The sequence below is a fragment of the Mobula hypostoma genome, chromosome 13 (genome assembly GCF_963921235.1).
Source record: "Mobula hypostoma chromosome 13, sMobHyp1.1, whole genome shotgun sequence".
Taxonomy (NCBI): Eukaryota; Metazoa; Chordata; class Chondrichthyes; order Myliobatiformes; family Myliobatidae; genus Mobula; species Mobula hypostoma.
The window spans coordinates 95,407,063-95,419,109 of record NC_086109.1 but is presented as its reverse complement, the minus strand read 5'-3'; the positions used below and the strand labels follow the sequence as shown (position 1 = coordinate 95,419,109).

Genomic DNA, 12,047 nt, shown 5'->3' with positions numbered 1-12,047 from the left:
TCAATCTAACTCTTCCCTCTCTCACAATCCCCCCATTTTTCTTTTACCCGTGTGCCTAACAGTCCCTTTTTTAAGAAGAAAATAAACTTTATTTATAATAAAAATTATTCAGAAGAATAAACCATTCAATGCCTTTTCATTCTTTACATTCATAGTCAATGCTGTTCTATTACATTCCTACTCACCAATAGTACTGCCCCCCCCCCCGGGGTGGCTCGTTACTACAGGAATTGAGGGGCTCCTCCCCCAACTCCACTCCTTCCTCTCCCATAGTATAGTGTGGTCTCTTAAACGTCCCTAATGTAGCTGTCTCTACCACACAACCACCACTCTCTTACCTCTGACATTCCCCCTATATTTCCTCCAACCACCTTAAAATTCTGCCCCCCTCGTATTCACCAATTCCACCCTGGGAGAAAGTATCTGACTACCACTTGATCTATGCCTCTTTTCATCTTGTACACCTCTAACAAGTCACCTCTCATCTTCCTTAGAGAAAAGCCCAAGCTCACTCAACCTATCCTCATGAGACATACTTTCTAATCCAGGCAGTGTCCTGGTCAATCTCCTCTGCACCCTCTATAAAGCTTCCTACAATGAGTCCACCAGTATATAATGCTCATAACACGCTCAGCGTGTTATGAGTGTTGCTTTGACCCCAGCGTCTGCAGATTATTTTGTGTTTACGACCAGTATACAATACTCCAGGTGTGGTCTAACCAGGGTTTTAAAAAGCTGCAACATTACCTCACAGCTCTTCAATTCGATCCCCTAAACGATGAAGGCCAACACCCCATATGTCTTCTTAACCACCCCAACAACTTGCACAACAACTCCGAGGAACCTACTTTCAAGAAAGCTCACCAATGCCTCTACTTTCTGAGGAGGCTGAAGACAGCTGGACTTTGTACATCTACACGCACGTCATTCTACAGATGTGCAGTAGAGAGAATCCTAACAAGCTGCATCACAGAAACTGTACTGTGGCAGACAAGTAGTACCCACCCTCATAAGATGTGCAAAGAGAGGCATTACCTTTTATCCCTGTAGGTATGATTCGAGGCCAAGAGATGGAAAAGCGATAATGATTGACCTTCAACTCCTTCAGTAAGGCAATGTCCTCCTGCAATAAAACTAAATGTTAACCAGGCTTTGCATGTATGAGAAGTGTCGGTATTGATGCATTTAGAAACTAATTACTTAAAAGAAAAACAAACAGACCAAGTGAAAGAACTATAACATGTTAATCTGTGCAAGGTATTTTCACCCAGAAAAGCATAGGGTTAGAGGATAGTTGGATGGATTTTGCAGTCGAATTTCGTCTCAGTAATGGAGTCACTAAGTTTGATTGACAGTGGCTGATCCAATCAGGCCCACCCTGTCTTGCAATAGTATTTCGCCACATTGAACCTGAAACATTCCATTGCCTGCAAAATAGCTTGAGTTGAGTTGTGAGTTGATTTGATGCCAATGACACATCTCAGTCATACAAGATATTCTGCAGATGCTGGAAATCTAGAGCAACACACAAAATACTGGAGGAACTCAGCAGGTCAGGCAGCATCTATGGAAGTGAATAATCAGTTGATGTTTTGGGCTAAGGCCCTTCATCAGGACTCATTGTCATATGTCATTTTAACAAGTATTACTATAATGCAGTGGAAAGTGGCAGTGTTGTCTTAACAGCAGTTGGACAATGAAACGATGGGAATGATTTATTACACGAGTAGAATGTGGAATGCAAAATGACTAACAGTCTGATTACTCAGCATTTTATTTATATTCTCTACAAACCACAGCAAAGACACAATACACTTTCTATCTTTTAACCCCTCTGTGCTAAATTTTTCCTGAAAAATAATCCATGTAACCTCTAAGTTATAAGACATAGGAATCAAGAGTTTGGCTATTTGGCCCATTGAATCTGCTCAGCCACTCCATCAAAGCTGATTTATTTTCCCACTCAACCCCATTCTCCTGTCTCGTCCCCATAACGCTGATGTCCTGACTAATCAAGAACCTACTGACTTCTGCTTTGAATATACCCAATGACTTAGTCTCCACAGCCATCTGTGGCAATGATTTCCACAGATTCACCATCTTCTGGCTAAAGAAATTCCTCCTCATTTCTGTTCTCAGTGGAAGTCCCTTCCATTCTGAGGCTGTACAGTGTTTCCACATTCTGAGTGGAAAACATCAAGTTCCTTGGGGTGCAGATCTCAGACAATCTCACCTGGTCCAGGAACACCACTGGGATTGTGAAACAGGCCCAGCAGAGATTGCACTTTCTGAGGAAGCTTAAACAAGCATCACTCCCCACTAACATCTTAACTACATTCTACAGAGGTGTGGTTGAGAGTGTGCTGACCTTTTGCATCACAACCTGGTACCCCAGCTGCAGTGTTGTTGACAAAAAGGCCTTGCAGAGGGTGGTTAGGGGAGCAGAGAGGGTTATTGGGGTCTCCCTACCTTCTGTCCAAGACCTCTTTTGGAGTCGATGCCTCCAGAAGACACGGTACATCATTAAAGACCCTTCACACCCTCTCCATGAACTGTTTTGTTCTTCTGCCATCAGGCAAACGTTACAGGAGCATCAAAACTAAAACCACAAGGCTACTAAACAGCTTCCTCCCACAGGCAGTCAGACTGCTAAATAGCTGCTCTACCTGACTCTGCTTTGGACACTTTTAACTTGCACTGGACACTTATAACTGATTTTAACTGACATGTGGCTGTTGTGTTTTACTATTTATTGTTATGTTTATTATTTAGTGTTGCATTTGTGATGTTATGAATTGCACTGCCCCTGAGAAACGCTGTCTCATTCTGCCCCGCAGAGCTGATATATGGTTAGAATGACAATAAAGTTTTTTGAATCTTTGAACCTGTGCCCTTTGGCCCTAGACTCCCCCACTATACTCGCCACATCCACTCTATCTAGGCCTTTCTATATTTCACAGGTTTCAATGAGATCCCTGCTCATTCTTCTAAACTGCAGCAAGTAAAGGCCCAGAGCCATCAAATGCTCCTGACTTTTCATTCCTGGAATCATTCTTGTGAACCTTCTCTGGACCCTCTGCAATGGCAGCACACATTTTCTTAGATAAGCGGTCCAAAACCACCAACAATACTCCAAGTGTGGTCTGACCAATGCCTTATAAAACCTTAGCAATACATCCTTGCTTTTATATTCTAGTCCTCATGAAATGAATGCAAACATTGCATTTGCCTTTCTTACCACAGACTCAACTTGCAAGTTAATCTTTAGGGAATCCTGCCAAGTCCCCTTGTACCTCTGATTTTTTTAATTTTCTCCCCATTTAGAAAATAGTCTATGTCTTTATTCCTTCTACCAAAGTGCATGACCATGCATTTCCCTACACTATATTCCATCTAGTACAGATACACTCAATGGACATTTTCTTAGGTATACCGCTTGACTATGGAAATATCTAATCAACCGATCACGTGGCAGCAACTCAATACATAAGAGCATGCAGACATGGTCAAGAGGTTCAGTTGTTGTTCAGACCAAACATCAGAATGGGGAAGAAATATGATCAAAGTGACTTTGACTGTGGAATGATTGTTGGTGCCAGATGGGGTGGTTTGAATATCCCAGAAACTGCTGATCTCCTGGGATTTTAACGCACAACAGTCTCTAGTGTTTATGGAGAATGGTGCAAAAAACAAAAAAAAAGTCTCGTGAGTGGCAGTTCTGTGGGCGAAAATACCTTGTTAATGAGAGAGTTCAGTCAGATGAGAATGACTAGAGAAGTTCAAACTGACAGGAAGGTGATGGTAACTCAAGTAACCACGTGTTACAACCATGATGTGCAGAGGAGCATCTCTGAATGCACAGCACATTGAATCTTGAAGTGGATGGGCTACAGCAGCAGAAGACCACGAACATACACTCAGTGGCCACTTTATTAAACATGAGAGGTCGCTAATAAAGTGAGCATTGAGTGCACGTAAAAGTGCACCATCATCTCCTAACTTCAAACAAATAAGTGTAAAAATACTAAGAAATTCGCAATTAGCTTCAGACTAATTTATTTTGATCTAATTCTCCAGCAGAAGCCCGCAGCTTTACGCGCAGCAAGGGTAGGGTAGGGGCAGATCTCTGTGTGAGCTCTTACTGAGTGGAATTCATATTTGAAACATTTCACTACTTGCTGTACATGTGACAAATAAAGCCAATCTTTATCTTTACCTCTTGATAATACAAACTTTTATTACGTGTCCTTACCTTGAATTTATAATAGCTTTCACATGATGAATCCCCTGTTTCATTCAGGAATATTTTTCCTTTCTTGTGGGTGAATACATCCCAGATACTCATTCCTTTCCCATCTTGATCCCACGCTCCCTCCGTCTGGTAGGCAGAACTGCCCACACCCCAGGAGAAACCTGGAACAGACACGCTACTTAAATTCCGTTTTTCCACAACAGTTTATTAGTGCACTGACTGTTATTTGGGACAACGACAAATTGCTTGAAAATAAGGTATCTAAAATTTCATATTTCCTTACAACATCACTGCCATTCAGCCCATTGAATTTACACCAGCTGTTAATGCTATCCCATTTCCCCATAATTTCATTCTTTCCCATTCATGCCGTCAGCTCCAGTCTAATTCTCCTGCCCGCCACCCACATTAGGGACAATTTATCCAGACCAGTTGATCCATCAATCCACAAGTCTTTGAGGTGTGTAAGAAAACCAGAACAGCTGGAGGTAAATGTATGATCACAGGGAGAATGTGGATACTGGAGTAACACAGACAAAATGCTGGAAGAGCTTAGCAGGTCAGGCAGCAGCCATGGAGAGGAATGAACATTCGATATTTCAGGCCAAGACTCTTCATAGTTTATTCCTTTTCTTTTCAAATCTTTTTATTGTTATATTATACAAAAGAAATAACATGAGTACATTGAAGTAACAACACTTACAATGTCTCAAAAAAGACATTATCTTAAAGATTGAAAAAAATTTTTGTGATAACAAAAAAAATCTACTAAGCAGAAAAAGTGAAAAAAAAAGAACTCATTAGGTGTACAACCCTGGAGCCATGCGTCATACAAAAAGCTTCTAAAAGTAAACATCAAACCGCCAGCAAGAAAAGAAAATATACTAAAAAATTTACAATTAGATCGTGGAAAAAATCTATCAATTAGCTCAAATGATAATAACGAGCAAATGAACCCATCTTTTCTCAAAATCAAGGCGTCGAGTTCCTCTAGCATTTTGTGTGTGTTACTCTGGATTTTAAGCATATGCAGAATCCCTTTTGGAAACTAGAGGCAGGGCAAGGACTGAACTCTGGTCACTGGAGGCATGAGCAGAGAATGTTGAAAAATTGCAATGCGTAAGTTTCAGCTCCAAACATGACTCAAGTAATTTTAGAATTTAATTGTGTGAAACTGAGCGTGGTTGGTCTAATCAGTGATTAGAAACAAACAAAATGTTGTTGCTATGGGAACTACAGATGTATGGGACTTTTCACTTGTTTTATATTCGGCCTTGGGCAATGTAAGACATCCAAATGCCTTGCAGGAGGCACAGAGACTGATGACAGAATCAGTTATTGAGTTGGGTTTGGAGGAGGAGCAAGTAACTGACTACAATGAGGAGTGAGTAACATCTGGAAGACCACAAAGCAGTGGGGGTGGGAGGGGGTAGGTGAGACAGAGATGGGACCAGAGGAGGTTACAAGGGAATGCCGTTTAGAGTGAGTGAGAACAAAATCTCCAGAGGAACTGGAAAACAAGGATGGGAAGTTTAATACCAAGACATTCCTTAACCTGATACCAATGTAGCTCCCACAAACAGCATGGCAAGTGGAAGGAGTCCATATTCAGAAACAAATTGGATATAGTTCTTATTGGAAATAACATTTGGGATTCAGTCTGAGTGATCTGTGAGGATGTAATGTGTGTGGGAGGAGCAGGTGAGATTGGACCCATTTGCAAAGGGCTATATTTTATGGGCCTAAACCCACTGTACAGAAGAACAAGGAGTCCATAAAAGATTTTGGGAGGACATGGATGGATGGATACTGAAGCCACTTCTCCCGAATCCGGAATTAGGAATTGGGGTTCAAGCTGTGAGGTCATCAATTTGGGACAGAGCTGAGAAGTGGCCTGTTTGAAATCCTCTACATTAGCAGACAGTGGCTGCTCTGTCATTTGAGTATTTGAGGCTGAAGTTTGTTTAATTTTGTGGTTGTGACAAACAAAGGCAAGAAAGTTGGCATAAAGTTGATTGATCTAATGGAAGAGTGCAGACACCCCATGACCAACTCCTTTCAGTTGTGAGAGCAGGTTACCTCTGGGGCTCTATTCACCTCTTGTCTGGACTCATTAATAGGTCAGCGCCATTAGTCAGCATCTGTTGTCATTGTGTCCTTTAACCATGGGGATGGTGAACGATGGGCAAGGCTGATCCCAACTCTTGCTGCTGTAACAATTCCAGTGCCCCACTTGTTAGATGACTAAATATTTATCAAATCAGCTTTTTGAATATTTGTCCCAATTAGTAAACTTTGAAGATAAAAATACCCATGGTATGTGGGGGACAATATCCTTCACACTTAATACTCAATATGATGCACAAAATCCAGCTTCTGGTATCATACATTGGTCTGCTCTAAACTGCTAAAAATTCTGAAGCTCTTAGATGCACAGAAACTATCAAAGGTTTCAGCTTGCTCTGAAGATATGAAAAACTACTAAGATTTCTCTCAATCTAGTGTAATGAGAAAACTCCAGATCTGACAGGTGCCGCTATTATGATCCTTGGTTCACCATAAGCCCATACGACGTAGGAAGCAGAATTCCATCATGGCTGATTTATTATCCCTCTCAGCCCCATTCTCCTACCTTCTCCCTGCAACCTTTGATGCCCATAGTAATCAAGAAGCTATCAATCTCCGTTTTAAATATACCCAGTGACTTGGTCTCCATAGCCATCCATGGCAATAAATTCCACAGATTCACTCCCCACTGGCTAAAGAAACCCTTCCTCATCTCTGTTCTAAAGGGTTGTCCTTGCATTCTCTCAGATCCCAGACTCCCCCACTACAGGAAACATCTTCTCCCTGTACCCTCTGTCTAGGCCTTTCAATATTCAATAGGTTTCAATGTGATTCTTCCTCAATCTTCTAAACTCCAGAGTACAGGCCCAGAGCCATCAAACGCTCCTCATATGTTAACTCTTTCATTCCTGGAATAATTTTTGTTAACCTCCTCTGGACCCTCTCAAATGCCAGCACATCTTTTCTTGGATAAGGGGCCCAAAACTGCCCACAATACTCCAAGTGTACTGGGTGGGCACAGGAGTACATTCAGCCAGAGACTCATTCCACTGAGATGCAGCACAGAGCGTCATAGGAAGTCATTCCTGCCTGTGGCCATCAAACTTTACAACTCCTAACTTGGAGGGTCAGACACCCTGAGCCAATAGGCTGGTCCTGGACTTATTTCTTAATTTACTAGCATAATTTACATATTACTATTTAACTATTTATGGTTCTATTACTATTTATTATTTATGGTGCAACTGTAACGAAAACCAGTTTCCCCCGGGATCAATGAAGTATGACTATGACTATGACTATGACTAAGTGAACTCTGACCAATGCCTTATAAACCCTCAGCATCATATCCTTGCTCTCAAAAAGAATGCTAAAATTGCATTTGCCTTCCTTTCACCAACTCAACTTGCAAGTTAACCTTCATGGAATCCTGCAGGAGGGCTCCCAAGTCCTTTTGACCCTCTGATTTCTGAATTTTCTCTCCATTTAGAAAATAGTCCACGCCTTTATTCTTTCTACCAAAGTGCATGACCATACACTCCCCGCAAATGTATTCCATCTGTCACTTCTTTGCCCATTCCCCCAATCTGTCCAAGTCCCTCTGCAGACTCCCTGCTTCCTCAGCACTACCTGCCCCTCCACCCACCTTCATATCGTCTGCAAACTTGGCCACAAAGCCATCAATTTTGACATCCAACTCATCGACATATAACTTGAAATGAAGCAGTCCCAACACAGACCGCTGTGGAACACTAATTGTTACCGTCAGCCAATCCGAAAAGGCCTCCTTTATTTCCACTATTCTAATAGGCATCAAAGTGTTGGGTCAATGAGCAGGGCTGGAAAGGCAGAATTATTTTGAACATAAAACTCACACTTCCATCACACAGCATCTTACAAAACTTAAAAGCTATGAACAGGCAAAATAATACATTGCAATGGTCTCTAGTTCTGCTCAGATACTTTGAGTGTCCTCACCAGCAGGGAAGGTCCCATAATAGAAGGATCCACGGTGATCTCTTGTCCAGTCGAAGTTCAGGGTCAAGCACAGAGGCAGTAGAATGCTGTGCAGAACTACAGTCTGCTTCATCCCTCAGCCCGTCTTGGTCCAGCAGCGTCACTCTTCTACCCAGTCACAGCTCCTTTCTGCAGCCTGCCCGCACACACAGCTCAGGACAGTCACACACAAGAATGTTACAGAGAAACACACCAAACAGGCAAGAAGTCTTTGTAAGATGAGAACCAAGGGGGTGACCTGACGGGTCTTTCAGACTTTAGTAGATAAAGGTGTTCCCCCTGTGAAGGGAGATCACTGTCAGTAATGAATCCAGCATGGAGTTCAGAAGAAAGGAACTCACTTCTAAAGGATGAATTTGGAGATTATTCCCACAGGAAGAAACACAGGGGGGTTGCTGGGATGAATTGGGGTAAGGCGAGGCTGTGAGCTGTTTCCCTTTTAAAATAAAACTGTGTTGACTATCAGCTGATGGAACTCTGCAGGTCAGGTAGCATCTACGGAGGGAAAAAAACAGTCAATGTTTCGAGCCAACATCAGATGTCGCCTGACTTGTTGAGTTCCTCCATCATTTTGTGCATGTTGCTCAAAATTGCCATCATCTGCAGAATCTCTTGTGTAATTGTTAGTTATAAAGCAGCACAGCTTTTAGTGTGTGCACAAGTATCACAGATGTGTCCTACTGCATCTGTTGTCTTCTGTTATGTTAATAACCACCACACCTAAATAATTGAAATATTGTTTACTGAATTTACCCTCAGACTGGATACTCTATTCAGAAAATAAAACCGCCAGTACAGAATCATCTTTTAGGGTTGTGCAGAGTCCTCCAGGGTACTGGTGGTGAACGCATACACCTTCAGGCCAACATCAGTGACTTATATTGTGGCCTAAGTAGGACTTCACTAATCTTCCTTTCAAAACACAAACTTCACAATCATTTTTAGTGCAGTACAAGTTATGAAAATTAAATGGCAAATTATTATAATGTTGAAATTCACCAAAAAAAAACCCTCTTGAACCGTTAAGCAGTCATAAAAGCAAGTCTATACATTTCCATTGTTTACCTGGTTACATCATCCCTTCACCTGGCTGAACAGATGATGTGTTTACTTACTGATTTAAGTAACTGTGTCGATCAAGTAGGAAAAAACAATCCTGTGTGTTATATACACATCTGTTCAGCACGGTTACATAGCCGTTAGTTCGATGCTTTACAATGCCAGTGATTACTGATTGGGGTTCAATTCCCACCGCTGTCTGTAAGGAACTTGTGCGTTCTCCCTGTGACCACACAGGTTTCCTCCGGGTGCTCCAGTTTCCTCCCACATTCCAGAGACATGTGGTTATAGTTTGTGTGCTGTGGGCACGCTATGTTGGCGCTGGAAACACGGTGACGCTTGCAGGCTGCCCCCTCAGCACATCCTCTGACTGTTGATGCAAAATGATGCATTTCACTGTACATTTCCATCACTGTACATATTTTTCGAGGTACGTGCGACTTTTAAGCTAATCTTTAAGTTTGGCAAATGAGATTAATAAAAGACTGAGATGACACAAATTATCACCTTACCTGCTAAGCTTTCTTCATTTATCAGGATGGAGAGATGCCACCAATACCAAACACTCACTGAATAAGCCCATCCTGCAGCCCTACACAGTCCAAAAATAATGTACAAACGCAGAGAACAATCTAGCAAACTATTCATTGGTTCCAAACAGAGGGAGAAGGTCCTTTTAAACTCATTGATGCGTTAGAAAAATTAGCTGAACTTGGCAAATCTCTTTGTACACAACTTTTGTGTTAATTTTTGATGACATTACTTCAGAGTGTGACGATGAGCCCTGGGTGGGGTGGTTTTCATAGGAATAGTTCTGAATGCAAGCAAATACCTGCTTTCATACAAGGGCCTACAGTGTGGTCACTGGTTGGGACCTGCTACCCAGTGGCAACTAATGAAAACACAAGTTTAACCTCTCTCTTCCCCTGGGGCTTTAGATCCTTCAGTGGTGTGAATACTTCATCATGAGTTTAGTTCACTCCTCTGAGAATTCCTGCACATGACACAGAAAGACTTTTTTTTCAGCAAACCCAAACTCCTCATTACAAAGTTCCTGTGGGGTTACTACATTTTAGTTGACACCACAAGCATGATGACACTTGTGGGCTACCCCCAGCACATCCTCGGATTGTGTTGGCTGTTGCTGCAAAGCAATGCGTTTCACTGTATGTACATGTGACAAATAAAATTAATATGTAACGTAAGTTTTCTAACTACAGGACGAATTGTTGTGATCACCTGTATCTTCTGCTGAGCTTTAACTTTTCAATAGATTTGAGTGACAGTTGTTGAAATATTCTACCAGAGTTCATAGCATCTGCCTGGGGAGCAAGTACAAATATCTGTAAGGAGTTTGTACCTTCTCCCCAAGACCAGGTGCTCCAGTTTCCTCCTGCATTCCAAAGCAGTTAGGGTAAGGTATGGATGGGCACACGTTAATGCTGGAAACATAGCGATACTTACAGGCTGCCCCCAACACATCTTTAGACTGTATTAGTTGCTAATGCAAATGATATATCTCACTGTATATTTTGACGCTGCCAGCAACTGTGGAGGTGGATACGATAACGTCTTTTAAGAGCCTCCTGGACAGGTATATGGAGCTTAGAAAAACAGAGGGCTATGGATAACCCTAGATAATTTCTAAAGTAAGTACATGTTCTGCACAGCATTGTGGGCCAAAGGGCCTGTATTGTGCTGTAGGTTTTCTATGTGGTAAGTAAATAAATGCTAATGCTAAGCTAATCACCCAGAGCTGCACAGAATCCAGCAGAATAATGGGGTGCTATGGTAACGTAGCACTTAGTGCGATGCTATTACAGCTCAGGGCAGCGGGAATTCAGAGATCAATTCTGGCATCCTCTATAAATAAGGTTGTACATTCTTTCCCGTGTGCACGTGGGTTGCCTCTCACAAAGACATACTGACTAGTAGGTTAATTGGATTATCCTGTGATTAGGCATGGGTTAAATCAGTAGGTTGCTGGGCAGTGCAGTCCGAAGAGCCTGTTCCATGCTGTAAATAAATTAGTAAGCATCTGCAGGCAGGGATAACAAACTGCAAGGATTTTTCCTACTGTATGAAGCCCAGCAATGCCCTGAACATTTCCACATTCAAGCATCTGCTTTCTTAAGGGATGGCGACAATGTTGGCATTCACAGAGATTTGAAGATAGCTTGAGAGACTAACTGCTTGGTCCTGCATCTCCTCTGGGATGCAATGCAAAGAGGCTGAAATAAAACTGTTTGAGTGTAATGATGGCTTACCTGTCAATCATTAGTTTAAAGGCTGTACTTGTAAATTCAAAAATCAAGTTGAACAGCGATAAAAAAAATTGTTCTATAAAGGTTTATATTTCTGAAACATTAGATTGCTAAGAAAAATCTTCAATCACTAACATACAACAAAAATCAGTGTCATTTCCTGCCTTGAATCTAAATACAGATATTCTTCCTTTAAAATTAATGTTTGTCCCACTCCCATCAGGGAGGAGGCTATGTAGCATCCACAACATGACCACCAGACTCAAAAATAGTTACTTTCCCCAAGCAGTAAGACTGATCAACACCTCCGCCCACTAACCCATCCTTCCACACCCCCAAATACCACCTCTTTATCATTTCCCATCAGTTACCGTGTATACTGACACTCC

At 41.9% G+C, this 12,047-nt stretch overlaps 1 protein-coding gene across 2 annotated transcripts in view; it reads right to left on the bottom strand.

Moving 5' to 3' along the window:
- LOC134355802 (lactase-like protein) overlaps positions 1–9,025 on the bottom strand; it is a 47,769-nt gene extending 38,744 nt beyond the window's left edge. For both annotated transcript variants that reach the window (XM_063066234.1, XM_063066235.1), the window contains exons 1-3: positions 8,297–9,025; positions 4,253–4,413; positions 1,036–1,123 (exon numbers count right to left, since the gene is read on the bottom strand). In XM_063066234.1, coding sequence (XP_062922304.1) covers positions 1,036–1,123; positions 4,253–4,413; positions 8,297–8,408 — 361 coding nt within the window. In that variant the 5' untranslated portion in view covers positions 8,409–9,025. The remainder of the gene's footprint in view (positions 1–1,035; positions 1,124–4,252; positions 4,414–8,296) is intronic.
- Positions 9,026–12,047: the final 3,022 nt, after the last annotated feature.